This window comes from Oryctolagus cuniculus, chromosome 12 (genome assembly GCF_964237555.1).
Source record: "Oryctolagus cuniculus chromosome 12, mOryCun1.1, whole genome shotgun sequence".
Taxonomy (NCBI): domain Eukaryota; kingdom Metazoa; phylum Chordata; class Mammalia; order Lagomorpha; family Leporidae; genus Oryctolagus; species Oryctolagus cuniculus.
Genome location: NC_091443.1, coordinates 111,283,073 through 111,297,974, shown reverse-complemented (window position 1 = coordinate 111,297,974; position 14,902 = coordinate 111,283,073). Strand labels below are relative to the sequence as shown.

Here is a 14,902-nt window from a genome sequence, read left to right as displayed (position 1 = left end):
CAGCAAAGGAGGCAGTCCACAGAGAGACTGGGAGAAGGTACTGGCAGCCGCTTCTGTGATGAAGGGCTAGCATGTGAGTTACATAAGGAACTCACCCTTCTCAGTGGCAAAAATGCACTCAAAGACGGCGCAAGGCCATTTAGCATGAGCAGCCTACAACAGGCAGACTCACAGAAGCACGGAGAGTCGAGTGGCTGGTGCAGGGGCCTGAGGCAAGCAGAAATGGGGCCGGGGATTAGGCAGAGGTCGTAGGGGGGTCCAGTAGTGAAGGCTGAGTGAGTGGCAGAGTCCACAATGGAAGGCTTACAGTTAACGATGCCGCACGTGCACTGCAGATCTGTGCCCTCAAGGCTGAGACTACTACTAGTGGTATTAATATAATAATCAGGGCAGGAGGGTGCATCCCGGGTGTGGCTGTGGTTATGGCATAGATCCTCTCATCCACACGCCCATGGGCGTGTGTGCATCAACATGTCCTGAAACTTATTTACATAGAGCATGTTTTGTGCCAACAAAGTTACTGACAGCTTGGGAAAATCTATTAGACCTGAGTTTTCCAGGTCAGGGTGAGTGAGAAGCATCAGTAGTTTTCCTGTATCTAAGCAGGAACCAGATAGAACATGCAGGTTTTTGGTTTTGTTTTTTTTTTTTGTTTGTTTGTTTTTTGTTTTTTTTGTTTTTTACAGGTAGAGTTACAGACCGTGAGAGAGAGAGAGAGACAGAGAGAGAGGTCTTCCATCTGATGGTTCACTCCCCAAATGGCCGCAATGGCCAGAGCTGCGCCAGTCCGAAGCCAGGAGCCAGGAGCCTCTTCCTGGTCTCCCATGCAGGTGCAGGGGCCCAAGCATTTGGGCATCCTCCACTGCTTTACTTCTTTTACGAGAAGTAAAGACTATGAACAAGTCATTCCCGGGGAAAAAACACCTGTGATCTAAAAACGCAAGGAGATCCTGGATTCCAGAGGCAATCAGTACAGCTCCGCCCGGTGTACTGTGCAGCTGCCCATCGTCTGTCTCTCAGCCACCTGCCATCTGAGCCATCCCCACTGCCATCCCCAGGTTCATGTCAACAGGGAGCTGGGGCTCGGGCAGAGTCCAGATTTGAACCCAGGCACGCCCATCCAGGCTGCGGGGTCGCGAGCAGCATCTTGGCCTGTGCACCAGATGCCCACCAGATGCTACCATGAGCCTTGAAGGCCGGCAGGTTGTGGACGGGGAGGAGCGGTGCAGAGGGCCCGGGGCGGGAGGCAGCCAGCTAACATCCCCGGGACCTGTGCAGGCGTGGGGCGGCCAAAATGGACGGCGTCCGGGAGTTTGGCAGTGACAAGGGGAGAGATGAGGGCTGCCAGGACTGAAGTGAGATGTGGCTTTTCTTGTGGTTTGTGAGACGATGCTGGATTTGCCCGTGGTTCCTGTGGGAGCTGGCAGAGGGAGGAGTGGGGCTCCCGGGGGGGGGGGGGGGTTCTGCAGGGGGCTGCACACAGGAATTAAAGTGAGCGGCCAGGGGCAGCCAGAAGCCCCAACAGCCGGCTGGCTGGTCAGCCAGGAGGGCGGGGCTGAGGGAGGGTGACCCAAGAGGGCGGAGGATGAGAACGGGGGAGCCCAAGCCACAAGGCGCCATCAGAAGCACGGCTTTCTCCACTTGCCCTGGACTTCAGCACCCCGGCGTCTGGATCAAAGCTGCGTGTCAGCGCTGGACCTCCCAGGAGCACGGTGACGTGGCTCATGTGGACATAAGGCTCCTGGCCACTTCCTTTCTGGGGGTTCCTTGCTTAGCTGCAGCCCCGTCAGCCGCGTTCCTGCGTCTGTCCCGCCGTGGCGCTTTGCACCCCTCACACGGTCCTCCTCGTCTGGCACGGGCGACAGTCGTCAGAGCGCCGCCGAGCTCTGTGGCCTTGGGTGGGAGACACAGCTTGCAGCCCGGATCCCAGGCTCCCGAGGACTCCAGCCAACATTCCGGCTGGCTCTCAGCAAGAAGTGCCGTAATCAACTCCTAACCAAGCAAGCTAACATTTTGCTTGGGGGAAGGCATCGTTTTCCCAAACAAATGCCTTTCAAGTAAAGACAATTTCATGCCCGCTTTTTCCAGCGTGATCTTCTCCAGGGCTTGGGCGTAACCATCGTGTTGTGCAAGGGTGCGTTTGTGAAGCCTTGGAGAATCCGGTTTCTTCTGGTTTTCAGTCCTGCCCTGGGAGCTGGGCTGTGTTTAAGGAGGATGCCGTGGGGTCTTCAGGGAGTTCATAGAAAATGGAACTGGCCGGCGCCGCGGCTCACTAGGCTAATCCTCCGCCTGCGGCGCTGGCACCCCAGGTTCTAGTCCCGGTCGGGGCGCCGAATTCTGTCCCGGTTGCCCCTCTTCCAGGCCAGCTCTCTGCTGTGGCCTGGGAATGCAGTGGAGGATGGCCCAAGTGCTTGGGCCCTGCACCCACATGGGAGACCAGGAGGAAGCACCTGGCTCCTGGCTTTGGAACAGCGTGGTGCACTGGCTGCAGCGCACTGGCCGCAGCGGCCACTGGGGGGGCGAACCAACTGAAAAGGAAGACCTTTCTCTCTGTCTCTCTCTCTCACTGTCCACTCTGCCTGTCAAAAGAGAGAGAGAGAGAGAGAAAGAAAGAAAGAAAATGGAACTAAAAGATGCATTTATCCTGATGCAAAAAAAAAAAAATATTGAAATCCATGCCTTATTTTTCATAATGTATATTTTCACGAGCTTTTTGAACTTTTTGGATTTCAACTTTTGGGTACCAAAATAAATGCATCTTTTAATTTTTTTGTCCACTAACTTTTTGTTTGTTGTCATTTTTTAATGGTGTGAGAACTAATCATTTTTTTAAAAACCTTCTATTATTATTGTTTGTTTGAAAGGGATCTTCCTTCTAATGGTTCACTCCCCAAATGCCCACCACAGCTAGAACTGGGCCAAGCCAAAACTGGAAGTCAGGAACTCCATCTGGGACTCCCACGTGGGTGGTAGGGGCCCAAGGGCTTGAGCCATCACTGCTGCCTCCCAGGGTGTGCGTCAACAGGAAGCTGGTTTCAGAAGCAGAGCCAGGTCTCGAACCTGGGCCCTCTGATTCAGGATGTGGGTGTGCCGACACCTGCCTCTCTAATAACTTTTCAAAGTGCCTTCAAGGGCTAACTACAGGGTTAACCATGCTCCCTTCCATCTGGTCTGTTCAGAGTTGTGGGAGGCACGCTGGGCCTGGCTGGGTGTGGCAGCCTGGATGGCAGCAGAGCCGGCTGGGCTGCGCCAGGTGTGGCGGCTGCTTGGGACTGAGTCCCAGGGCTGGGGAAGGAGGTGGAGCAGGGGTTCTCATGGTGATGGTGAAAAGCACCAGCTTCAGGCTCCGCCACAGCCTGCAGTGCCAGCATCACATGTGGGCACCGGTTCGAGTCCCGGCTGCTTCATTTCCAATCCAGCTCCCTGCTATGGCCTGGGAAAGCAGTAGAAGATGGCCAAGTCCTTGGGCCTCTGCACCCACGTGGGAGACTTGGAAGAAGCTCCTGGCTCCTGGCTTCTGCCTGGCCCAGCCCTGGCCATTGAGGCCATTTGGGGAGCAAACCAGCAGATGGGAGATCAATTTCTCTTTCTTTCTCCCTCTCTCTATAACTCCACCTTTTAAACAAACAAATAAATAAATAAATCCGGCTTCTAGACAGCTGTGGTGCTGTTTTTGACTCCTTATTATCTGCATCTGAGTCAGCTCTGCCAGCCTCCCGCCCATGGACGTCAACTTTGTATTCAGTCTGAATCTCTGGGACTATGGACCTGGTAAGCAACATGAGGGCCACCAGACTTGTAGCCACCATCAGGGGCAGGGCTGAGGTGGGCACACAAAGGAGTCTGGAGTGGATACTGTGGAAGAGACTTTTTTTTTTTTTAAGTCAAAAAAGCAAATCAGAAACCTGAAGGATAATGAGGCCTCTCAGGCTGGGGGGCTTCGAAAGCTTCGGGAAATGCATTTTGTGAAAAACTTGTGCGCAGGTTCCAATATATTTTTGCACAAAAGGAAGTGAATCTTTTAACTACATTTTCCACACACCTTTGGAAGCCCCTGGCCTGGCCATGTGCAGGAAGAGGGACACCCTCCCCTCCCCAAAGTGAGCTGGAACCTGAGTTCTCGCCAAGTGCATTGCCGCTGCGGTTTGGTTGGTCCTTAGTATTTTTGGCCTCACCATGCATGGGATAGCCGTTCCCCCAAGGAGGTTTTAAAGTCACCATATAACTTCCTGCCAGCGTTTAGAGCTGTGCACCGTGGTCCCAGATCCCCGCCTGTGTTCGCAGAGCGCGTGGGTGGCCCTGGAGCACACAGAACAGCAGGGGCAGCCAGGGTGTGTCTCCACGGAGGGCCTGCCCCAGCCTGTGCGATATGCAGGCACGAGAGGTGGCCAAAGTGCCACACAGGTCCCTGGAAAGAGACGCGGGGGCCCTGGATGGCACCCCCAACCCTGCTGCCCACTAACTCTCTCTGCAGGAAAAGTGGCTGCCTCACCGGCGCACCAGCTCTGGCCTCAGGACAGTGGGAGTTGCAGCAAGGCAAATCCACGTGGCCACGCTGTAGAGTGTCGGGTGAGCCGTCTGCAGGCTCTGCCCACTGGCTTCTCTGGTTGTCATTAGGGCCCAGCCAGTGATCATAACCAGTGCCCAAACTCAGGGTGAGGGGGCAGCCCTGAGCTGTGGCATCTGTGTGGGGAAAATGTGGCTTTTGGTGTTGGGGCTGGGGACAGCCATGAGAGCAGCAGATGGAGGGCGTCCGAGTTTGCTGTCAGGTTCACTGCGCCCTGGGACATGGCCATGCTGTCCCTGCATTGCCGGAGGCACCTGGCTGGTCCACTGAGCATGGGCCCAGCTGGGCAGCAGGTGCAGGAGGAGGCGTGGAAGAGGGGCTGGGGTTTTTGGTGGAATGAAAAACTCTGGGAGGAAAGCAATACTGTCTTTGGATTTTTTTTTTTTAAGATTTATTTTATTTGAAAGAATTACAAAGAAAGGGAGGTCTTCCATCCACTGGTTCACTCCCACAACAGCCAGTGCTGAGCCAGGCTGAAGCAGGCTCCTGAAAGCAGAGCTGTGGCCACACTCTGACCAAGACCCTTCTGTGGCTCCGCAGGGCCAGGCATAGCCCTCCCCGTCTGTCCAAGTCCTCCCTGCACCCCCTGAAAGCAGAGCTGTGGCCACTCTGCCCAAGACCCTTCTGTGGCTCTGCAGGGCCAGGCATGGCCCTCACCCTCTGTCCAAATCCTCCCTCCACCCCCTGAAAGCAGAGCTGTGGCCACACTCTGACCAAGACCCTTCTGTGGCTCCGCAGGGCCAGGCATAGCCCTCCCCGTCTGTCCAAGTCCTCCCTGCACCACCAGCACCCAGGATCCCCTTTCTGCAGCCACACCAGGCTCTCTGCCGTCTCCCTGCCATATTCAGCACCTGGGGCTCTGCCTGGGGCCTGCCTGGTGAGCCCCCCACCCTGCCGTCCCTGCTCAGAGACCCTCTCATGCCCTGAAGCAGCTGCCAGCCTCCATGTGCACCTGCGGCTGGCACCAGCCACCCCACATCGGGGACTGGATCCCCCTTTGCCATCCCCGGCACTTGCCTGCCCAGCTTGTCTTCGTCCTTCAGCCACAGATGAAACCTGTCTCTTCCCACATAGCGGAGGGTTCATAGCACAAAGTTCCTCAAAGTCAGGATTCAAAGGAAAGCTGGGGACAGAGTCGATCAGCTGTTGCAGTGTCTGAACGAACCAGCCGTAGCCGTCTTAGCTCTAACTGTGGGGCTTCCCTCTGCTCCAGCCTCTTGAGCCCAGAATGGGCAGAACCAAGAGGGAGCCCGCCGCCTTCTCAGACACGCTCTCACTCCCAGGCCAAATCGTGCTGCAGAAAATCCACTCAAGGGGGCCGGTGCTGTGGCAAAGTGGGTTAAGCCACCACCTGCACTGCTGGCATCCCATATGGGTGCTGGTTTGAGTCCTAGCTGCTCCACATCTGATCCAGCTCTCTGCTAGTGTGCCTGGGAAAGCAGCAGAGGATGGCCCAAGTGCTTGGGCCCCTGCACCCACATGGAAGGTCCACATAAAGATTCCGGCTCCTGGCTTCGACTTCGCCCAGTGTAGACTCTCAAGGCCATTTGGAGAGTGAAGCAGTGGATGGATGATCTCTCTGTCTATCTCCCCTGCCCCGTGACTCTGCATTTCAAATAAAATAAATCTTCAAAAAGAAAATCCATTCAAACTCGCAGTGCCAGAGTGCTTCTGAACCTAGAGGTTGCAGTGAGTGTGCATGCATGTGTGTGTGTGCATGTACGTGTGTGCGTGTGCGTGGACAACAGAGGCCGATTTGGACACTGGGTCAGGCCGTAGCTGAGCTGCACTGGAAGTACTTGCTTCTCCCTAACGAAATCTTCACGCCTCCCTGCACGTGTCTGCCTGTTGATCGGGGGAGGGGAAGGCGTCGATGAACGCGGAGTTCTGACATGGACTGGCAAGGCAGCCATGCCCTCCAAGGACGGCGCTTGAAATTCCTAAAGTCACCGAAGGGAACAAAGGGAAAGAACTCTGTGGGGATGCGGCCATGAAGATAGGTTTGGAAAGTGATTTTTGCGATACTGGGTTACAGCAGGCGAGGCCCTGTGTCGGTGACAATGTAGTGGAGAATTGTTACATATCGGCTCCTTGCAAAACAGCAGAAGGCTCTGAGCTCCCCCTGGGGGCGAAGAGCAGGAAGTGCATACAGATGATGCCAGCTCAGCGCGGGTTCACACAGGGGTCTTTAACTTTATCCTAGCGTGGAAGCAGGACCGTGGGCATGGGCAGTTCAGCATCTAGGCTTTTCCTGAGCTGGTGGTACACGGCACAGTCCTCTCGTGGCTGAGCCGCACCCTCCCTCCCCTGTCAGCTGCAGGGGTGAGCTTGGGATGAGGGTGAAAACACGAGATAGCCAAACAGCATGTGAGACGTCCGGAGCGCCTGAGACTCTCCGTGGAGCCCTGAGGTGTCAGGTAGGGCAGGGGAGATCTTCGGTATAGCACTGGGGTGTCCAGCGCATCCTCACTCACCGAGCCTTGTCTGACGCTGTTGCCGACAGCAGGCTGCTAAGTGTGGTGAGCATGTGTTACTCCAGCCCAACTAACCCAGGATATTTGTGGGTTCCGGGAGCCAGTGCGTTTACCCCGTGACAGTATTTTCAGCTTTTTTTAAAATATCTATTTATTTGAGAGACAGAGTTACAGAGAGAGAGAGAGAAGCGAGGTAAATCTTCCGTCCGCTGGCTCACTCCCCAAATGGCCACAATGGCCAGAGTTGGGCCAATCCGAAGCCAGGAGCCAGGAACGTCCTCTGGGTCTCCTATGTGGGTGCAGGAACCTGAGGACTTGGGCCCTCTTCCACTGCTTTCCCAGGCCATAGCAGAGAGCTGGATCGGAAGTGGAGCAGCTGGGTCTCGAACCGGTGCCCGTATGGGATGCTGGCACTGCAGGCTGAGGCTTGACCTACTACACCACAGCGCCGGCCCCATTAGCTTCAGCTTTGATGGGCTCATCACGCACAAGTTTCTGCAGCTGAATCCCATCTCAGGCTGTGCAGATGAGCAGAGCGTGCTGAGGCTCCCCTGGGTCCCCGCCCGGTGAGGTCTTCTGAAGTCCCTGCGGGAACAGAGCTGGTGGCCACACCAGGCCCCGACGTCCGGTGGCGTCCTGCTGGCGCTGGCATGGTCTGCCGCTTGGGAGGAACTGAACCTCCAGTTCCAGAAGGAAGAAGCAGCTGTGTGGTCCCAGCCGCTGCCTGATGTGCACTTTCTTTGCTGGGTCTGGAGACAAGCGGCTGGGACACGTGTGTGAGGGTGGGGACCTGTGGCTGTGGGCTGTGTCTGTATGGGTGCTGGAGGAAGCCGTCTTGGGTACAGATGAGGAAGAGGGAAGCTGAGCAGAGCACCCTGTGAGCGGAGAGAGGCCAGCCTGGTCTCTGGGAGCTGGAGCTGGCTGTGGTGGGCGGGGCCCGGAAAGCACCTGCACCCATTCGGTGGAGCTCGACCGGGGGGAGGGGGAACGGAGATGCCGAGTGGACTGCTCTGCAGAACTGGGGTCCTTGATTAAAAAAAAGCAGCCCCAAGTCTGCCCCTGCTCTGTCTCTGCCTTGACCCTGCTCTGCCACAAACTGGACCTGACAGCTGGGGATTCGGAGCCCCACAGCTGGCACGCCCAGAGCCACAGCGAGTGGCCGGCCATGCATGGGGCCCCAGGGGGCTGGGGACCTCTGCCCTCTGACCCTGCAGGCCCATGGCTGAAAATGGCCGAAGGTCAAAAGAGCCTGCCTGTCCCGTGACACCTGCTGAGCAATGCGGCGAAGGTGGGGTCTGGGATTGGAACGGGGGACAAGCTGAGCTGCCGGTCCATGGTCACTGAAGCAGCTGGTGGTCCCTGGGCCATCACCGGCTCTCGATGCTCCTGCTTCCGGGTGAATTTGTGATCCTAGAGAGTGAGATCGTAGGGCACGGTGCGAGGAGGGTGCAAAGAGCAGCAGCCATGGCTGTGTCCGCACCCTCGGCACAGGCGCTCGGCACAGGTACCCCATCTCAGGGGCATCAAGGTGCACCTGCGTCTGAGGGATCTTCTCAATGTTGGGGCAGTAGGGAGGGGTGGGGATTGTGGCAGCAGGGCCTGCAGCCCCTCCCCTGTACCCCCCGGGAACCCTGCCTCCCGCACCCCCACCAGTGCCGTGGGAGGGAAGCGGAGCCGGTGCTGACAGAAGCTGCGACTCCCACTTCTTTTTTTTTTTTTTTTTTTTTTTTTTGACAGGCAGAGTGGACAGTGAGAGAGAGAGAAAGAGAGAAAGGTCTTCCTTTGCCGTTGGTTCACCCTCCAATGGCCGCCGCGTCCAGCGCGCTGCGGCCGGCGCACCGCGCTGATCCGGTGGCAGGAGCCAGGAGCCAGGAGCCAGGTGCTTTTCCTGGTCTCCCATGGGGTGCAGGGCCCAAGCACCTGGGCCATCCTCCACTGCACTCCCTGGCCACAGCAGAGGGCTGGCCTGGAAGAGGGGCAACCGGGACAGAATCCAGCGCCCCAACCGGGACTAGAACCCGGTGTGCCGGCGCCGCTAGGTGGAGGATTAGCCTAGTGAGCCGCGGCGCCGGCGACTCCCACTTCTTATGTGAACTCTGTCTCTGAATTCTTCCATCTAGGCTCATTGATGAAGGCGTGCAGCATAGCAGAGTGTGTCCCTGGCCCTCCTCCTCTTCTTCCTCCTCTTCCTCCCAGGCCTTCCCCTCCTCCTCCTTGTCTCCTACATGCTTTTCCCCCAAGCCCTGCAACCCTTCCTCCTGTGCTAAGTTCACGTGGTGGAGGATGGGAGGGGTTGATGGTGATGTGCAGGCCACGGGCACGTGCCGTGGGTGCCAGGCTTGGCACAGGACACCCAGTGGATCCTGCCGAGGGCCGGGGCAAGTGGGTGAATGAGCCAGCACACCAGGGTGGGGGCAGGGGCTGGTCTACCCTCCCGTGCACACGCTGAGTTTCTCGCTTTTCCTCGCTCCAGCCCTGCGCAGTCGCTCCGGCCGATCCATCATCAACGGGAACTGGGCCATCGACCGGCCCGGGAAATACGAGGGCGGAGGGACCATGTTCACCTACAAGCGTCCCAATGAGATATCCAGCACAGCCGGAGAGTCCTTCCTGGCCGACGGCCCCACCAACGAGATCTTGGATGTCTACGTGAGTCTGGCTGCTTCTGCGGGCTTGGTATCTCGTAGCTTCCAAAGGTGCAGCCTTAGAACGAGGAAGCAAGGGAGCATTGCTCAGGGCACACGCACACACACACACACACACACACGCACTCCTGGTTGGCATTGACTCTTACATGACTTATGGGCTTGCCATTTGCTTCTCCCAACCTGACGCCTGGGAGGCACTGATTAGCCTCAGTTTAAGGACCCAGTGGAACGGATGGCGCTTGCCGAGCCAGAGCAGGGGCAGAGCCCAGGCCCCCTCCCAGCTCCCCCTCCCAGTGTGCTAGTTTGATAAAGCAAGGCCTCTCCAGGCTGGACTACAAGGAATGGAGAAAGGGGGGCTCTGGGGTGCTCAGCAGTCACTGGGAGGGGCTTCCTGCAAGCCCCCACATCCTCACTCCTGTAGGAGGTTGAGAGAGGTCCTTGATTTTAAAAGAAGCTGCTGGAACCAGCCTCCTTAAGAGATCAGAGAACAAAGGGTGACCAGAAGTCGACGCTGAAAATTACGTGTGGGTGAACCCCAGGGCTCACCTGTGAGTACACGGAGGGGCTTCCTAAAGCTCCCCGGGGAAATGGAAGCGAGATAGAAGTTTCTCTTGGTGACCACGTGTTGGAATCGGCATGTCGTGTTTTGGATAACATGCATTCCCCCGGAGCCATGTACTGCAGAATTTTTTTTTGCACCCAAATGAGCGTATCTTTTGATTGCACGTTTGCATGACTGAAGCCCTGCCTCGCCCAGGGTTTCCCATCCGTTCTGTATCAAACTGTGGTGCACGTAGCCTGAGCGGTGCCCGGGCTCCGGAAGCCTCGTGGCTACACCGTGGTTACTTCTCCAGCTCTGTGGTTCTGTGTCCACTCCTCTTGTGCCTGCTGGAAGGGAGGTGACAAAGGAAGCATTGTCAGATTTACTATGGAGCTTTTCTTTTTAAGTCTATCCAGTTAGTTGGTTGAATCTGGGTTAATTCTGAACAGTGTTGCAGGGGGGAAACCCCAGATTCCCAGCTTGTCGGTCACGCCTGGGTGGTCTAGGAACTAGGAACGGCGGCCAGCGGTGATGTCATGAACAGAACAAGGTTTGTGCATGGAGAGGGAGGCTCAGCGCCAGCCTCTGGCCAGGTTCCGGTCGTGCGGTGTGGGGAGGAGGGGTGGTTAGGTGCTGGCCGCGGGAGCTGGGGCCGCTCTCGGCGCTGCAAGGGCTGACGGGGCTCTGGAGTATGAAGTCCTGCGGTGTCTGGGCCTGCCTTCCGGGGTGGCTTTGTCACGGGGACTCGGTCATAAGTGAGGAGAGGACAAGAGACAAGGAATCAGTAGGAGGGCGGATCCAGGGCCCCGGGGACTCAGGGTCACTCCCAGACCCTCGCAGCCGGGAGAGACCACCGCCTTCTCCAGACGGAGCAGCTGGGGGGAGTTGGCCAGGGTGCACAGCCGTCCCAGGAGAGCAGAGCCACCTGCGGTGAGGCGTCAGAACCGGGCAGTGTCTCCTTGTCCAGGCCCCTGCTCTGCAGAGCCCATCCCATCACCCCCACCCCAGCAAAACTGAGAGCCCGAACAGCTCTGGGCCCCCAGGCGAGGCGGATGGAGTGGGACCTGAGCTGCTCACGCCGCTCCCGGATGTGCTGTGGGCGCCCCAAGTCAGGACTTCGGTGCCCCACCCGGCGGCCAGCCTTTGGCCATCGGCTCCTGAGAGAATGGGACGCAGGCAGCCTGGTGTGCCCCCTGCTTGTCTTCCTGGCCCCGTGTCTTTGTGGTGATGGGGCTTTCTAGGGAAGAGAAGGGAGGGACCCAGAGAGGACCAGGCCCACGCTGAGGCCCTGTCCCGGAGGCTCAGTGCCGCCACCTGGTGTCCGTCAGCCGCTGCTGCAGGGTAGACCCACTTCCTCTCCCCGGGGGAGCTCTGGGCAGAATCTTAGCCCAGGTACAGGCTCTGCTGCCGTCTTCCCGGCCCGGCTCCCAGCCTCCTTCTCTTCCTTCGTCAACAAAGCCTGATTCAGCCGTTCTGCCCCAGGTCCACGGCATCCCTGGACGGGAGTCCGCCCAACTCCCTTACCCACTGGGCCACTCGTACCTGGAGACCCAGGCCAGCAGGAGGGGCGCGGCGGGCGCGTGTGCAGGGGGCGGTAACGGTGGCTTTTGTGTGCAGATGATCCACCAGCAGCCCAACCCCGGCGTGCACTACGAGTATGTCATCCGGGGCACCAACGCCATCGGCCCGGAGATGCCACCACTCAGGAGATCGGGTAAGCCCCACTTGCCCCCTCTCGTCCACTGTCCAGGCAGAGCCTCTGTCACGGGCCCGGTCAGTGGCCTCAGCTCTCAGACACCTGTGGGCACCATCTCCCTGCACCTCATGACTGCCCTCTGCTAGCTGACTTTGGGGCCACCTGCACCCTATAGGTGGGCCTGGGCTTAAGTCCAGCTTTGCTCCTGGCTCCAGCTGCCTGCTGATACAGGCCCTGGGAGGCAGCAGGTGATGGCTCACGAGGTTGGGGCCCTGCCACCCCCACATGGGAGACCTGTGTGTGGAGTTCCTGGCTTCAGCTCCCCAGCCCAGGCCGTGGAGTTTGAGAAGGGTCTTTCCGTTCCTCCCCCGCAGAGGGTCAGGGTCGCAGGCTGTCCCGACTGCGCAGCCTCCATGGCCGGGAGCGAGTGGTTCCTGTCCACGTGGCTCTGCCATCGCGAGTGGAGCTCTCGGTCTCTCTCTCGGTGGCCTTGCCTGGTTTTCCTGCCGAGACACTTCTCTTTTCCTTTCGAGTTGTCAGCAGCTTTGCAAGCACTAGGGACCCCCATGTCTGCTCCCTCGGGGTCCCCCACAGAGGCCGTGTCCCCTCCCAACCCCATCTCCACACTGACCTCTCTGCCTCGGCACCTGCCCCTCCCAGGGCAGCCCTTCAACGGCCAGCTGGTGACAGACGGCAGGAGCCAGGACGAGGGGGAGCAGGAGCGGAGCGAGGAGACGGAGGACGTGGGCAGCCCCAACAGCCCGGTGCCCCCAGCGCCGCAGCCGCCGCGGCGGAGCCCGGGCCACAGGTGGAAGCAGCTGGGGGTGACGGAGTGCTCAGCCACCTGCGGGAAAGGTGAGCCTGCCCGTGGGACGGGGTCCCTGCAGGAGCCCGAGAGAGGGGCGTGGAGGACGTAGCCAGCTCCGCCTCCCCCGGAGCCTGCTGGGAGCTGGCCCTGCGTGTACAGGTCGGCGCTGGAGATCTGCTGGCAGCGTGACTTGTTAGCAAGAGGACGCAGGCAGAACCGGGGTGGGCAGTGGCACCTGCGCCGGGCCCAGGTGTGCCGCCCCCACGGCCCCTCCCCCCCGAGCAGAGCTGCCCCGAGTGCTCTCACTTCTCCCTGCACCTGCTCTTGGGGAGAGGTTGCTATGGAAACAGGGAAGCTGGACGCTGCACCCCGCCCCTCCCCGGGTGTCTGCAAACTGAAACGCCAGCGCGTGCAGCCCGGGTCTGCAGCTCTTTTGCTCTTTCCTGTGGGAGACTTGGTCTGAGCGTGCAGGATTCTGCAGGTGGAAGATGTCTCGGGGCTGCACCTACAGGTCTCCCCTGGGAGCCCTAGCTGGGTGGCTTTGGGAGCAGGGTCCGGCCTTGGGCTCCCCCTAGAGGCTGAGGCTCTTCCTCCCTGGGACTCTGCAGTGGTGACTGGGTGCTGGGGTGTGGCTTCTCAGGGGTTGTGTTGGGCCACATGCAGGGGCCGTGCACTGGGAGTCACCAGGATGCAGCTCTGGGCCCCGCCTCGGCCCCCTTGAAGCTGCCCCCAGGGCGGCGATGGCACGGATGTGCAGGGTGTGGGGGCAGTAGAGGGAGCAGGCATGCCGTCCCCACACAGTTCCCAGCCCATGGCAGTGTCTGGCTGTGTGAGTCGCTCCTGGGCCCTACCAGAAAGCCTGCGGGGAACCAGCTTCCTAAGGGGGAAAGGGGTTGTGTAACTCACAGTTTTGGAGGCCAAGCTCAGCATCAGGCAGTCCCCCAGCCCCCACCCCAGGTTACCCTGCACTGAGCGTGGCAGTGGTGGTGCAGGGAGAGCAGGCAGAGGGAGGCTCCCCTGGCGAGCAGAGCGGCCAGGCCCACCTCCCCTGGGCGAGGCCCTCTCCCCACGTCCACCCTCCTACTGCCGTGGCCTTGCGTTGTTTGGTATTGCATGCCTGCGCGCGTCCAGGATCCGCGTCTCGTTCAGGCCACAGTCCCAGCTCCGCCATGCTCGGCCCGGGGCCATTCCCCCGGGGCCCCCTCGTTGGCAGCCCAGGCCCCCACCATCTGAGACCCTCGTGGCAGCACCCCTCCTCATGCAAATGCTTTCCGCCTCCCCTCGTCGTCAGCTGGGCATCCGTGAGTGGCCCCTGCACGATACAGGGGCTGTCCAGCCCTGTGTCCAGCTCTCGGCTTGGCTCGGCTGCTCCCTGCCTTCCAAGGGGACGTCTCCATCTCTTCTCTGCTGCTTCCTTCGCCTCACTCCACGTAAAGGCCTCTGACCTGCGTGCTCTCCCCAGAGCTCACGGACTCACCCGTGGCTCCCTCTTCTAGCGTGGCAGACTTGTGTTCTAGCCCACAGGCCACGCCCAGGCCAGCGGCAGCTGCCCTCAGCTCCCTGCTGCTGCCCCCTAGCGATGCAGGAGTGATGCACGTGGACGTGGGGGGACAGTGTCCTTGCTGCCGACGCTCACACTCACCCCCAGCGAGAAACCGCAGCAGTCGGTGGAGGCGAGAACGGCTGGCCCGGTCAGGGAGACAGAGACACTGTGGTTCCACTCCTCGGTTCATTCCCGTGGGGCTGGAGCAGGGACAGTGCCTACAGAGGTGGCGAAGTGAGACAGGGAGGGGGCCGGCAGCGGCCATGTGCCAGGCACGTGGTTCCTGTGCCCTGCAGCTGAAAACACGGGATTTCCCCTTTGGGAGGTGCCACGCGGCTGGGACAAAGCTTTCCAGTCCAGGAGCAAGTGGGCAGGCCACAGCCACGCACTCCGGATCGCCCACAAGGACCTCTGGGCAGCTCTGCAAGCCTGGGCAATGGGGAGGAGGGGTGAGGGTTGCGCCCTGTCCACCCTCTCCAAGTGAGGTTTCTTCTGCCTGCCAAGTCGGGCAGTGACACCTCAGTGCTGCCACCAGGCGGCAGCAGAGAACAGCAGGTAGAACTGGAGCCGCTTTTTTCCCCACCGTATTGAGAACCAGAAATTCCACCCAAATTCCATCCTTTTA

At 59.4% G+C, this 14,902-nt stretch overlaps 1 protein-coding gene across 4 annotated transcripts in view; it reads left to right on the top strand.

Annotated features, from left to right (window-relative positions):
• THSD4 (thrombospondin type 1 domain containing 4) overlaps positions 1–14,902 on the top strand; it is a 399,410-nt gene that overhangs the window by 360,471 nt on the left and 24,037 nt on the right. For all 4 annotated transcript variants that reach the window (XM_070054744.1, XM_070054745.1, XM_070054747.1 and 1 more), the window contains 3 exons: positions 9,515–9,690; positions 11,848–11,944; positions 12,587–12,781. In XM_070054744.1, coding sequence (XP_069910845.1) covers positions 9,515–9,690; positions 11,848–11,944; positions 12,587–12,781 — 468 coding nt within the window. The remainder of the gene's footprint in view (positions 1–9,514; positions 9,691–11,847; positions 11,945–12,586; positions 12,782–14,902) is intronic.